Source organism: Ascaphus truei, unplaced genomic scaffold (assembly GCF_040206685.1).
Source record: "Ascaphus truei isolate aAscTru1 unplaced genomic scaffold, aAscTru1.hap1 HAP1_SCAFFOLD_2850, whole genome shotgun sequence".
Classification (NCBI taxonomy): Eukaryota; Metazoa; Chordata; class Amphibia; order Anura; family Ascaphidae; genus Ascaphus; species Ascaphus truei.
Genome location: NW_027455806.1, coordinates 1 through 15,000, shown reverse-complemented (window position 1 = coordinate 15,000; position 15,000 = coordinate 1). Strand labels below are relative to the sequence as shown.

Here is a 15,000-nt window from a genome sequence, read left to right as displayed (position 1 = left end):
GGACACGGCTCTGTGACGGGGGGACACGGCTCTGTGACGGGGGACACGGCTCTGTGACGGGGGGGAGACGGCTCTGTGACGGGGGGACACGGCTCTGTGACGGGGGGACACGGCTCTGTGACGGGGGGACACGGCTCTGTGACGGGGGGACACGGCTCTGTGACGGGGGGACACGGCTCTGTGACGGGGGGGACACGGCTATGTGACGGGGGACACGGCTCTGTGACGGGGGGACACGGCTTTGTGACGGGGGGGACACGGCTCTGTGACGGGGGGGGACACGGCTCTGTGACGGGGGACACGTCTCTGTGACGGGGGGGACACGGCTCTGTGACGGGGGGGGACACGGCTCTGTGACGGGGGGGACACGGCTCTGTGACGGGGGGGACACGGCTCTGTGACGGGGGGGACACGGCTCTGTGACGGGGGGGACACGGCTCTGTGACGGGGGGACACGGCTCTGTGACGGGGGGGACACGGCTCTGTGACGGGGGGGACACGGCTCTGTGACGGGGGGACACGGCTCTGTGACGGGGGGACACGGGCTCTGTGACGGGGGGGGACACGGCTCTGTGACGGGGGGGACACGGCTCTGTGACGGGGGGACACGGCTCTGTGACGGGGGGGACACGGCTCTGTGACGGGGGGACACGGCTCTGTGACGGGGGGGACACGGCTCTGTGACGGGGGGGACACGGCTCTGTGACGGGGGGGGACACGGCTCTGTGACGGGGGGACACGGCTCTGTGACGGGGGGGACACGGCTCTGTGACGGGGGGACACGGCTCTGTGACGGGGGGACACGGCTCTGTGACGGGGGGGACACGGCTCTGTGACACAGTCAATATTCATGCTATTCCTCTCCCTTCTCCTGTCTCCCTCCTCTCCCCCTTCCCTCTCCTCTCTGTTCTCTCTCCCCCCTCTCTCCCTCTCTCTCTCCCCCTACCCTCTCTGTTCTCTCCCCTCCCTCTCTGTTCTCTCTCCTCTCCCTTCTCCTGTCTCCCTCTCCCCTCTCCTCTCCTCTCTTTTCTCTCTCCCCCTCTCTCTCTCTCCCCCCCCTCTCGCCACTCCTCCCCCCCTTCCTTTCTCTCTCTCCCCCCCTCTCCCCCTCTCTCTCTCTCTCCCCCCCTCTCGCCACTCCTCCCCCCCTTCCTTTCTCTCTCTCCCCCCCTCTCCCCCCTCTCTCTGTCTCCCCCCCCCTTCCTTTCTCTCTCTCCCCTTCCCGCCTCCCCCAGCGGAGGTGCAGAGTGAGATAGAGCGTATCTTTGAGCTGGCGCGTACGCTGCAGCTGGTCGCCCTGGACGCCGACACCATAAACCACCCAGCGCAGCTCGCGAAAACCTCGCTGGCGCCGATCATCGTCTATATCAAGATCACCTCCCCCAAGGTGAGACACAGCTGGGTGTGTGAAGGGGGTGCGTGCAGGAATAGCAGAGGGGGACAGGTGTGCAGGGGGTGCGTGCAGGAATAGCAGAGGGGGACAGGTGTGCAGGGGGTGCGTGCAGGAATAGCAGAGGGGGACAGGTGTGCAGGGGGTGCGTGCAGGAATAGCAGAGTGGGACAGGTGTGCAGGGGGTGCGTGCAGGAATAGCAGAGTGGGACAGGTGTGCAGGGGGTGCGTGCAGGAATAGCAGAGAGGGACAGGTGTGCAGGGGGGTCCATGCAGGAATAGCAGAGAGGGACAGGTGTGCAGGGGATGCGTGCAGGAATAGCAGAGAGGGATAGGTGTGCAGGGGGTGCGTGCAGGAATAGCAGAGTGGGACAGGTGTGCAGGGGATGCGTGCAGGAATAGCAGAGAGGGACAGGTGTGCAGGGGGTGCGTGCAGGAATAGCAGAGTGGGACAGGTGTGCAGGGGGTGCGTGCAGGAATAGCAGAGTGGACAGGTGTGCAGGGGGTCCGTGCAGGAATAGCAGAGTGGGACAGGTGTGCAGGGGGTGCGTGCAGGAATAGCAGAGAGGGACAGGTGTGCAGGGGGTGCGTGCAGGAATAGCAGAGTGGGACAGGTGTGCAGGGGGTGCGTGCAGGAATAGCAGAGAGGGACAGGTGTGCAGGGGGTTCCGTGCAGGAATAGCAGAGTGGGACAGGTGTGCAGGGGGTGCGTGCAGGAATAGCAGAGTGGGACAGGTGTGCAGGGGGTCTGTGCAGGAATAGCAGAGTGGGACAGGTGTGCAGGGGGGTTAGTACAGGAATAGCAGAGTGGGACAGGTGTGCAGGGGGGTTAGTACAGGAATAGCAGAGTGGGACAGGTGTGCAGGGGGTGCGTGCAGGAATAGCAGAGTGGGACAGGTGTGCAGGGGGTGCGTGCAGGAATAGCAGAGTGGGACAGGTGTGCAGGGGTTCTGTGCAGGAATAGCAGAGTGGGACAGGTGTGCAGGGGGGTTAGTACAGGAATAGCAGAGTGGGACAGGTGTGCAGGGGATGCGTGCAGGAATAGCAGAGTGGGACAGGTGTGCAGGGGGTGCGTGCAGGAATAGCAGAGTGGGACAGGTGTGCAGGGGGTGCGTGCAGGAATAGCAGAGTGGGACAGGTGTGCAGGGGGTTCCGTGCAGGAATAGCAGAGTGGGACAGGTGTGCAGGGGGTACGTGCAGGAATAGCAGAGTGGGACAGGTGTGCAGGGGGTCCGTGCAGGAATAGCAGAGTGGGGCAGGTGTGCAGGGGGTGCGTGCAGGAATAGCAGAGAGGGACAGGTGTGCAGGGGGTGCGTGCAGGAATAGCAGAGTGGGACAGGTGTGCAGGGGGTGCGTGCAGGAATAGCAGAGAGGGACAGGTGTGCAGGGGGTTCCGTGCAGGAATAGCAGAGTGGGACAGGTGTGCAGGGGGTGCGTGCAGGAATAGCAGAGTGGGACAGGTGTGCAGGGGGTCTGTGCAGGAATAGCAGAGTGGGACAGGTGTGCAGGGGGGTTAGTACAGGAATAGCAGAGTGGGACAGGTGTGCAGGGGGTGCGTGCAGGAATAGCAGAGTGGGACAGGTGTGCAGGGGGTGCGTGCAGGAATAGCAGAGTGGGACAGGTGTGCAGGGGGTTCTGTGCAGGAATAGCAGAGTGGGACAGGTGTGCAGGGGGGTTAGTACAGGAATAGCAGAGTGGGACAGGTGTGCAGGGGATGCGTGCAGGAATAGCAGAGTGGGACAGGTGTGCAGGGGGTTCTGTGCAGGAATAGCAGAGAGGGACAGGTGTGCAGGGGGTGCATGCAGGAATAGCAGAGTGGGACAGGTGTGCAGGGGGTGCGTGCAGGAATAGCAGAGTGGGACAGGTGTGCAGGGGGTTCCGTGCAGGAATAGCAGAGAGGGACAGGTGTGCAGGGGGTTCTGTGCAGGAATAGCAGAGAGGGACAGGTGTGCAGGGGGTGCGTGCAGGAATAGCAGAGAGGGACAGGTGTGCAGGGGGTGCGTGCAGGAATAGCAGAGAGGGACAGGTGTGCAGGGGGTGCGTGCAGGAATAGCAGAGAGGGACAGGTGTGCAGGGGGTGCGTGCAGGAATAGCAGAGAGGGACAGGTGTGCAGGGGGTTCCGTGCAGGAATAGCAGAGTGGTACAGGTGTGCAGGGGGTTCCGTGCAGGAATAGCAGAGTGGGACAGGTGTGCAGGGGGTTCCGTGCAGGAATAGCAGAGTGGGACAGGTGTGCAGGGGGTGCGTGCAGGAATAGCAGAGAGGGACAGGTGTGCAGGGGGTGCGTGCAGGAATAGCAGAGAGGGACAGGTGTGCAGGGGGTGCGTGCAGGAATAGCAGAGAGGGACAGGTGTGCAGGGGGTGCGTGCAGGAATAGCAGAGAGGGACAGGTGTGCAGGGGGTTCCGTGCAGGAATAGCAGAGAGGGACAGGTGTGCAGGGGGTGCGTGCAGGAATAGCAGAGTGGGACAGGTGTGCAGGGGGTTCCGTGCAGGAATAGCAGAGTGGGACAGGTGTGCAGGGGGTCCGTGCAGGAATAGCAGAGAGGGACAGTTGTGCTGGGGGTGCGTGCAGGAATAGCAGAGGGGGACAGGTGTGCAGGGGGTGCGTGCAGGAATAGCAGAGTGGGACAGGTGTGCAGGGGGTTAGTGCAGGAATAGCAGAGTGGGACAGGTGTGCAGGGGGTTCCGTGCAGGAATATGAGTGTGGGACAGGTGTGCAGGGGGTTCTGTGCAGGAATAGCAGAGAGGGACAGGTGTGCAGGGGGTTCTGTGCAGGAATATTAGAGGGGACAGGTGTGCAGGGGGTGCGTGCAGGAATAGCAGAGAGGGACAGGTGTGCAGGGGGTGCGTGCAGGAATAGCAGAGGGGGACAGGTGTGCAGGGGGGTCCGTGCAGGAATAGCAGAGTGGGACAGGTGTGCAGGGGGTGCGTGCAGGAATAGCAGAGAGGGACAGGTGTGCAGGGGGTGCGTGCAGGAATAGCAGAGAGGGACAGGTGTGCAGGGGGGTCTGTGCAGGAATAGCAGAGGGGGACAGGTGTGGCAGGGGGTGCGTGCAGGAATAGCAGAGTGGGACAGGTGTGCAGGGGGTTCTGTGCAGGAATATGAGTGTGGGACAGGTGTGCAGGGGGTTCTGTACAGGAATAGCAGAGTGGGACAGGTGTGCAGGGTGTTCTGTGCAGGAATAGCAGAGAGGGACAGGTGTGCAGGGGGTGCGTGCAGGAATAGCAGAGAGGGACAGGTGTGCAGGGGGTTCTGTGCAGGAATAGCAGAGTGGGACAGGTGTGCAGGGGGTGCGTGCAGGAATAGCAGAGAGGGACAGGTGTGCAGGGGGTGCGTGCAGGAATAGCAGAGAGGGACAGGTGTGCAGGGGGGTCTGTGCAGGAATAGCAGAGGGGGACAGGTGTGCAGGGGGTGCGTGCAGGAATAGCAGAGTGGGACAGGTGTGCAGGGGGTTCTGTGCAGGAATATGAGTGTGGGACAGGTGTGCAGGGGGTTCTGTGCAGGAATAGCAGAGAGGGACAGGTGTGCAGGGGGTTCTGTGCAGGAATAGCAGAGGGGGACAGGTGTGCAGGGGGTGCGTGCAGAATAGCAGAGAGGGACAGGTGTGCAGGGGTGTGCGTGCAGGAATAGCAGAGGGGGACAGGTGTGCAGGGGGGTCCGTGCAGGAATATGAGTGTGGGACAGGTGTGCAGGGTGTTCTGTGCAGGAATAGCAGAGAGGGACAGGTGTGCAGGGGGTGCGTGCAGGAATAGCAGAGAGGGACAGGTGTGCAGGGGGTTCTGTGCAGGAATAGCAGAGTGGGACAGGTGTGCAGGGGGGTGCGTGCAGGAATAGCAGAGAGGGACAGGTGTGCAGGGGGTGCGTGCAGGAATAGCAGAGAGGGACAGGTGTGCAGGGGGGTCTGTGCAGGAATAGCAGAGTGGGACAGGTGTGCAGGGGGTGCGTGCAGGAATAGCAGAGAGGGACAGGTGTGCAGGGGGTTCTGTGCAGGAATAGCAGAGAGGGACAGGTGTGCAGGGGGTTCCGTGCAGGAATAGCAGAGAGGGAACAGGTGTATGTGTGTGTGCAGGGGGGGTCATTGCAGGAATATTAGAGGGGGACAGGTGTGTGCGTGCAGGGGAGGGGGGGGGTGTAACTTCAGGTCTCTCTTTACCCGAATGTGTACTATTACCTGCCTTTGACTCTCTTCTTGCCCCTGCCTTCCCCCCATCTGTCTTGCCCCTACCTTATCCCCCTCCTCTCTTGCCCCTCTCTTCTTACACTTCCACCTTTCCTCTTCCCCTTCCCCCTTTCCTCTTCCCCTCCCGCCCCTCCTCACTTCCCCCTCTCCTCTTCCCCTGCCGCCTCTCCCCCCTCCTCTTCCCCTTCCCCTCCCGCCCTCCTCCTCTCCCCCCCTCTCCCCTTCCCCTCCCGGCCTCTCCTCTTCCGCCCCCGCCCCTCCTCTCTCCCCCTCTGCCCCTCCCGCCCCTCCTCTCTCCCCCTCTCCCCTTCCCCCCCTCTCCTCTTCCCCTCCCGCCCCTCCTCTCTCCCCCTCTCCCCTTCCCCCTCTCGCCTCTCCTCTTCCCCTTCCCCCCCCGCCCCTCCTCTCTCCCCCCCCTCCCGCCCCTCCTCTCTCCCCCTCTCCCCTTCCCCCTCTCCTCTTCCCCTCCCGCCCCTCTCTCCCCTCCGCCTCTCCTCGCTGCCCCCCTCGCTCTCCCCCCTCCACCCCCCAGGTATTACACCGGCTGGTGAAGTCCCGGGGGAAGTCCCAGGCGAAGCATTTAAACGTACAGATGGTGGCCGCGGACAAGCTGGCTCAGTGCCCCCCGGTGAGTGTCCGGCCTTCATCCAGGTCATACTCGCAGAGCTGTACATTTTCATGCCACCGGCGGTGCTGAACGAAAGCAAATCCCTCCAAGCACGTGCCTCTGTGAGAGGGTATTTCTACATCTTACCCCCGTCCTCAAGGGCACCAACAGCTGTAGGATGAGTACCAGTAGGATGAGTACCAGTAGGATGAGTACCAGTAGGATGAGTACCTGTAGGATGAGTACCTGTAGGATGAGTACCTGTAGGATGAGTACCTGTAGGATGAGTACCTGTGGGATGAGCATCTGTAGGATGAGTACCAGTAGGATGAGTACCTGTAGGATGAGTACCAGTAGGATGAGTACCTATGGATGAGTACCTGTGGGATGAGTACCTGTAGGATGAGTACCTGTAGGATGAGTGGGATGAGTACCTGTAGGATGAGTACCTGTAGGATGAGTGGGATGAGTATCTGTAGGATGAGTACCAGTAGGATGAGTACCAGTAGGATGAGTACCTGTAGGATGAGTACCTGTAGGATGAGTACCAGTAGGATGTTTACCAGTAGGATGAGTACCAGTAGGATGAGTACCAGTAGGATGAGTACCTGTAGGATGAGTACCTGTAGGATGAGTACCTGTAGGATGAGTACCTGTGGGATGAGCACCTGTAGGATGAGTACCAGTAGGATGAGTACCTGTAGGATGAGTACCAGTAGGATGAGTACCTATGGGATGAGTACCTGTGGGATGAGTACCTGTAGGATGAGTACCTGTAGGATGAGTGGGATGAGTACCTGTAGGATGAGTACCTGTAGGATGAGTGGGATGTGTATCTGTAGGATGAGTACCTGTAGGATGAGTACCAGTAGGATGAGTACCTGTAGGATGAGTGGGATGAGTACCTGTGGGATGAGTATCTGTGGATGAGTACCTGTAGGATGAGTACCTGTGGATGAGTACCTGTGGGATGAGTACCTGTAGGATGAGTACCTGTAGGATGAGTACCTGAAGGATGAGTACCAGTAGGATGAGTGGGATGAGTACCTGTAGGATGAGTAGGATGAGTACCTGTAGGATGAGTACCTGTAGGATGAGTGGGATGAGTACCTGTAGGATGAGTGGGATGAGTACCTGTAGGATGAGTGGAATGAGAACTTGTAGGATGAGTACCAGTAGGATGAGTGGGATGAGTACCTGTAGGATGAGTACCTGTAGGATGAGTGGGATGAGTACCTGTAGGATGAGTACCTGTAGGATGACTACCTGTAGGATGAGTGGGATGAGTACCTGTAGGATGAGTGGGATGAGTACCTGTAGGATGAGTACCTGTAGGATGAGTGGGATGAGTACCCGTAGGATGAGTGGGATGAGTACCTGTGGGATGAGTACCTGTGGGATGAGTACCTGTAGGATGAGTACCTGTAGGGTGAGTACCTGTAGGATGAGTGGGATGAGTACCTGTAGGATGAGTGGGATGAGTACCTGTAGGATGAGTGGGATGAGTACCCGTCGGATGAGTGGGATGAGTACCTGGAGGATGAGTACCTGTAGGGTGAGTACCTGTAGGATGAGTGGGATGAGTACCTGTAGGATGAGTACCTGTAGGATGAGTGGGATGAGTACCTGTAGGATGAGTACCTGTAGGATGAGTGGGATGAGTACCTGTAGGATGAGTACCTGTAGGATGAGTGGGATGAGTACCTGGAAGATGAGTACCAGTAGGATGAGTACCTGTAGGATGAGTGGGATTAGTACCTGTAGGATGAGTGGGATGAGTACCTGTAGGATGAGTGGGATTAGTACCTGTAGGATGAGTGGGATGAGTACCTGTAGGATGAGTACCTGTAGGAAGAGTGGGATGAGTACCTGTAGGGTGAGTACCTGTAGGAAGAGTGGGATGAGTACCTGTAGGATGAGTACCTGTAGGATGAGTGGGAGAGTACCTGTAGGATGAGTACCTGTAGGAAGAGTGGGATGAGTACCTGTAGGATGAGTACCTGTAGGATGAGTGGGATGAGTACCTGTAGGATGAGTGGGATGAGTACCTGTAGGATGAGTGGAATGAGTACTTGTAGGATGAGTACCAGTAGGATGAGTGGGATGAGTACCTGTAGGATGAGTACCTGTAGGATGAGTGGGATGAGTACCTGTAGGATGAGTACCTGTAGGATGAGTACCTGTAGGATGAGTGGGATGAGTACCTGTAGGATGAGTGGATGAGTACCTGTAGGATGAGTACCTGTAGGATGAGTGGGATGAGTACCCGTAGGATGAGTGGGATGAGTACCTGTGGGATGAGTACCTGTGGGATGAGTACCTGTAGGATGAGTACCTGTAGGGTGAGTACCTGTAGGATGAGTGGGATGAGTATCTGTAGGATGAGTGGGATGAGTACCTGTAGGATGAGTGGGATGAGTACCCGTCGGATGAGTGGGATGAGTACCTGTAGGATGAGTACCTGTAGGATGAGTGGGATGAGTACCTGTAGGATGAGTACATGTAGGATTAGTGGGATGAGTACCTGTAGGATGAGTACCTGTAGGATGAGTGGGATGAGTACCTGTAGGATGAGTACCTGTAGGATGAGTGGGATGAGTACCTGTAAGATGAGTACCAGTAGGATGAGTACCTGTAGGATGAGTGGGATTAGTACCTGTAGGATGAGTGGGATGAGTACCTGTAGGATGAGTGGGATTAGTACCTGTAGGATGAGTGGGATGAGTACCTGTAGGATGAGTACCTGTAGGAAGAGTGGGATGAGTACCTGTAGGGTGAGTACCTGTAGGAAGAGTGGGATGAGTACCTGTAGGATGAGTACCTGTAGGATGAGTGGGATGAGTACCTGTAGGATGAGTACCTGTAGGAAGAGTGGGATGAGTACCTGTAGGAAGAGTGGGATGAGTACCTGTAGGATGAGTACCTGTAGGATGAGTGGGATGAGTACCTGTAGGATGAGTACCAGTAGGATGAGTGGGATGAGTACCAGTAGGATGAGTGGGATGAGTACCTGTAGGATGAGTGGAATGAGTACCTGTAGGATGAGTGGGATGAGTACCTGTAGGATGAGTACCAGTAGGATGAGTGGGATGAGTACCTGTAGGATGAGTGGGATGAGTACCAGTAGGATGAGTGGGATGAGTACCTGTAGATGAGTACCAGTAGGATGAGTGGGATGAGTACCTGTAGGATGAGTGGGATGAGTACCAGTAGGATGAGTGGGATGAGTACCTGTAGGATGAGTGGGATGAGTATGAGTGGGATGAGTACCTGTAGGATGAGTACCTGTAGGATGAGTATCTATAGCATAACCACACCAGGCAGAACCGTGGATGAATGGCTTATTGCCGATCACGTGACTTGCTTTCAGCCAATGGGAGGCCGGGGGTTCATAGTGCTGTGCCCCGCAGGAGATGTTCGACATCATCCTGGACGAGAACCAGCTGGAGGACGCCTGCGAGCACTTGGCCGAGTACCTGGAGGCCTACTGGAAGGCCACCCACCCCGCCCAGCAGCAACCCCCCCAACCCGCTGCTGAATCGCACCATGGCGACCGCGGCGCTGGCCTCCAGCCCCGCGCCGGTCTCCAACCTCCAGGTGCAGGTCCTCACCTCGCTCAAACAGAACCTGGCTTTCTGGGGCATGGGGGGCGAGCCGGGGGGGGGCCCCAGGGTGGAGGAGCACGCCGTGTAACGGGGGAGGGGCAGGGCCCCGGCAGAGCATCGCGGGGGCAGCGCCTTCCCGGGCTGGCAGAGCGTTGCACCCCCCCTCCCCTCCCCCGCCAAGCGTCTGACTGACTCAACAACCTGCATAGCAAAGCGCCTCCCAGCCCGCCGCAGAGCGTCGCATCATCATCGGTTAGTCCCCCGGCCTTCCCCGCTTGGCAGTCGCGGGGGTTACGACGCGCGTGACCGGGCGAGGCGGGCAAGAATGGCGGGAGTGTAGAGTGGAGGAGGTGAATGGAGCGACGCTCTGCAGGCGTCTTTAACGTGGAGGGGATAAGTGGAGCGATGCTCTGCAGGCGTATTTAGTGTGGAGGCGGTGAATGGAGCGATGCTCTGCAGGCGTATTTAGTGTGGAGGAGGTGAATGGAGCGATGCTCTGCAGGCGTATTTAGTGTGGAGGCGGTGAATGGAGCGATGCTCTGCAGGCGTATTTAGTGTGGAGGAGGTGAATGGAGCGATGCTCTGCAGGCGTGTTTAGTGTGGAGGTGAATGGAGCGATGCTCTGCAGGCGTATTTAGTGTGGAGGAGGTGAATGGAGCGATGCTCTGCAGGCGTGTTTAGTGTGGAGGTGAATGGAGCGATGCTCTGCAGGCGTATTTAGTGTGGAGGAGGTGAATGGAGCGGTGCTCTGCAGGGCGTGTTTAGTGGAGGAGATTAATGGAGCGATGCTCTGCAGGCGTATTTAGCGTGGAGGAGGTGAATGGAGCGGTGCTCTGCAGGCGTGTTTAGCGTGGAGGAGATTAATGGAGCGATGCTCTGCAGGCGTATTTTGTGGAGGAGATTAATGGAGCGATGCTCTGCAGGCGTATTTAGCGTGGAGGAGATTAATGGAGCGATGCTCTGCAGGCGTATTTAGCGTGGCGGAGGTGAATGGAGCGATGCTCTGCAGGCGTATTTAGCGTGGAGGTGAATGGAGCGATGCTCTGCAGGGCGAGTTTGCAGTGAATGCGGTGAATGGCGCGATGCTCTGCAATCTCCTGCTCCCTGCGTCGCGCCTCTGCGGTGGCTGCACGCCCCTTCTCCCATGACCAGAGCCGTATTCGGGAAGTCACCTGCCTCCTGATATTAGCCGCTGCAGGGGGTGGGTTACCCCCCCCCCCCCGGGTTACGCCCCCCCCCCCCCGCCGGGTTATCCCCCCCCCCCGGGCTACCGCCCCCCCCCCCCCCCCCCCCAAGTTCTCACCAGGACCTGCTGAATGAATAAACACCCCCTGGCTGCTACATTATCAGTATTATTTTCTAGAACAAAATCCATTGCCCCCCCCCCTCCCCACCCCCCCACCCCCCCAAACATACGGTGATCCCCCTTCTGTTCCCCGCGAAGTCCGCTCCTGGCGTTGGTGTCAGCACGGACCCTCGGCACCCCCCGGGGGTGGGGGGGGGGGGAGGGGGGGATGCAAAGCAACGCAGAGAACAGACTCTGATTTAAAGTCCTAAAAACAGCCCCCCTTTTTATACCCTCGCCGTGCGCGAGGGGCCCGGACATCCAGAGCGCGCCGGCAGTGAGGGGGGTTAAAGACGACGTCGCAAATATATATATCGGCTTTTCTTCTTTCTGTAATAAATCGAGTGTTTAGGGTTTTTTTTTTTTTTTTGCACGATTTATAAAGCTTCGGGTTGGGGGGGGGGTGCGCCTGTCCCGTTTGTGTGCACGCGTCAGCCGCACGCCAAGATAATCCGTCTGGTTTGGGGTACGCCATCCCTTGGGGTACCCCCCCCTGCCGCCATGCATCCCGGGATTCGTAGTCCTGCACGCGAAGAATACGACTGCATATCTCAGGATGCCGCGGGGGGGGGGGAGGAGAGGGAGACGCACTGCGGGGGGGGGGGGGAGAGGGAGACGCACTGTGGGGGGGGGGGAGGAGAGGGAGACGCACTGCGGGGGGGGTGGAGAGGGAGACGCACTGCGGGGGGGGTGGAGAGGGAGACGCACTGTGGGGGGGGGAGGAGAGGGAGACGCACTGCGGGGGGGGGGGGAGAGGGAGACGCACTGCGGGGGGGGAGAGGGAGACGCACTGCGGGAGGGAGGAGGAGAGGGAGACGCACTGCGGGGGGGGGGAGAGGGAGACGCACTGCGGGGGGGGAGAGGGAGATGCACTGTGGGGGGGGGAGGAGAGGGAGACGCACTGCGGGGGGGGGTGGAGAGGGAGACGCACTGTGGGGGGGGGAGGAGAGGGAGACGCACTGCGGGGGGGGGAGAGGGAGACGCACTGCGGGGGGGGAGAGGGAGACGCACTGCGGGAGGGAGGAGGAGAGGGAGACGCACTGCGGGAGGGAGGAGGAGAGGGAGACGCACTGCGGGGGGGGGGGAGAGGGAGATGCACTGCGGGGGGGAGGAAAGGGAGATGCACTGCGGGGGGGGGAGGAGAGTGTGCACTGACCTGCCTTGCGTGTGTGCGCTGACCTGCCTTGCGTGTGTGCGCTGACCTGCCTTGCGTGTGTGCGCTGACCTGCCTTGCGTGTGTGCGCTGACCTGCCTTGCGTGTGTGCACTGACCTGTGTGCGCTGACCTGCCTTGCGTGTGTGCACTGACCTGCCTTGCGTGTGTGCACTGACCTGTGTGCGCTGACCTGCCTTGCGTGTGTGCACTGACCCGCCTTGCGTGTGTGCACTGACCCGCCTTGCGTGTGTGCACTGACCGGCCTTGCGTGTGTGCACTGACCCGCCTTGCGTGTGTGCACTGACCCGGCCTTGCGTGTGAGCACTGACCTGTGTGCACTGACCGGCCTTGCGTGTGTGCACTGACCTGTGTGCACTGACCTGCCTTGCGTGTGTGCGCTGACCTGCCTTGCGTGTGAGCACTGACCTGTGTGCACTGACCTGCCTTGCGTGTGTGCGCTGACCTGTGTGCACTGACCTGCCTTGCGTGTGTGCGCTGACCTGTGTGCACTGACCGGCCTTGCGTGTGAGCACTGACCTGCCTTGCGTGTGTGCGCTGACCTGCCTTGCGTGTGAGCACTGACCTGTGTGCACTGACCTGCCTTGCGTGTGTGCGCTGACCTGTGTGCACTGACCTGCCTTGCGTGTGAGCACTGACCTGCCTTGCGTGTGTGTGCTGACCTGCCTTGCGTGTGTGCGCGTGTCTAACCCGTGTGCTCTTGCACGCCGTGTCTGCTCTCACTAACCAGGGCCCGTACATGGTGCATGGGGACGTGAGGATGGACGGGTCGGAGCGGACGGGGCTGCACGAGGGGCAGCAGCAGAGGGGCCACCCCGGGACCCGCGTCCTGTCCCGGCAGGACACGCTGGAGTCGGAGACGCAGGGCAGCCGCGACTCGGCCTACACGGAAGCGGGCGACTCCTGCATGGACATAGAGACTGACCCCTACGAGGAGCCGGAGCCCAGGACGCAGGGCCACGGCGGGGGCCACGGCGGGGGCCACGGCCGGCTGCAGCCCCAGGGCTCCTGGGAGGAGCTGGGGCCGGACCAGGAGAACCTGCAGCAGCAGCAGCAGCGGAGGCGGCGGAGAGCCCGCGGCCGGCGCCGGGGAAGGGCCGGGAGCCGTGCTGGCAGCACGAGGGCGGGAACAAGAACCAGCTGGACAGCTGGGGGAGAGACGTGTGTATCCGTTAAGGGGGACGGGGGGGGGGACCCCCAAACTAGATCTGGGATCAAGGGGTGGAGACGTCACACACATTCCCCGTCACGTACTCTGTGCTCCTCAGGGCTCTCACATACACGTTACTGATTTATATCTGCTGCTCCTCAACTAACACTGCCCCCTTACCCCCTCACTGCACTGACACTGCCCCTTACCCCCTCACTGCACTGACACTGCCCCGTACCCCCTCACTGCACTGACACTGCCCCTTACCCCCTCACTGCACTGACACTGCCCCCGTACCCCCTCACTGCACTGACACTGCCCCGTACCCCCTCACTGCACTGACACTGCCCCGTACCCCCTCACTGCACTGACACTGCCCCGTACCCCCTCACTGCACTGACACTGCCCCGTACCCCCTCACTGCACTGACACTGCCCCCGTACCCCCTCACTGCACTGACACTGCCCCCGTACCCCCTCACTGCACTGACACTGCCCCGTACCCCCTCACTGCACTGACACTGCCCGTACCCCCTCACTGCACTGACACTGCCCCCGTACCCCCTCACTGCACTGACACTGCCCCGTACCCCCTCACTGCACTGACACTGCCCCGTACCCCCTCACTGCACTGACACTGCCCCGTACCCCCTCACTGCACTGACACTGCCCCGTACCCCCTCACTGCACTGACACTGCCCCCGTACCCCCTCACTGCACTGACACTGCCCCCGTACCCCCTCACTGCACTGACACTGCCCCGTACCCCCTCACTGCACTGACACTGCCCCGTACCCCCTCACTGCACTGACACTGCCCCCGTACCCCCTCACTGCACTGACACTGCCCCGTACCCCCTCACTGCACTGACCCTGCCCCGTACCCCCTCACTGCACTGACACTGCCCCTTACCCCCTCACTGCACTGACACTGCCCCGTACCCCCTCACTGCACTGACACTGCCCCGTACCCCCTCACTGCACTGACACTGCCCTCTTACCCCCTCACTGCACTGACACTGCCCCGTACCCCCCCTCACTGCACTGACACTGCCGCCGTACCCCCTCACTGCACTGACACTGCCCCGTACCCCCTCACTGCACTGACACTGCCCCTTACCCCCTCCACTGCACTGACACTGCCCCGTACCCCCTCACTGCACTGACACTGCCCATTACCCCCTCACTGCACTGACACTGCCCCGTACCCCTCACTGCACTGACACTGCCCCGTACCCCCTCACTGCACTGACACTGCCCCGTACGCCCCTCACTGCACTGACACTGCCCCCTTACCCCCTCACTGCACTGACACTGCCCCGTACCCCCTCACTGCACTGACACTGCCCCGTACCCCCTCACTGCACTGACACTGCCCCCGTACCCCCTCACTGCACTGACACTGCCCCGTACCCCCTCACTGCACTGACACTGCCCCGTACGCCCTCACTGCACTGACACTGCCCCTTACCCCCTCACTGCACTGACACTGCCCTCTTACCCCCTCACTGCACTGACACTGCCCTCTTACCCCTCACTGCACTGACACTG

At 60.4% G+C, this 15,000-nt stretch overlaps 1 protein-coding gene across 1 annotated transcript in view; it reads left to right on the top strand.

Moving 5' to 3' along the window:
• Positions 1-13,971, top strand: part of LOC142482994 (voltage-dependent L-type calcium channel subunit beta-1-like) — a 28,582-nt gene extending 14,611 nt beyond the window's left edge. The window contains 6 exon segments of the mRNA XM_075583099.1: positions 1,236-1,387; positions 6,104-6,199; positions 9,589-9,681; positions 9,683-9,775; positions 13,032-13,367; positions 13,370-13,971. Coding sequence (XP_075439214.1) covers positions 1,236-1,387; positions 6,104-6,199; positions 9,589-9,681; positions 9,683-9,775; positions 13,032-13,367; positions 13,370-13,477 — 878 coding nt within the window. The 3' untranslated portion in view covers positions 13,478-13,971.
• Positions 13,972-15,000: the final 1,029 nt, after the last annotated feature.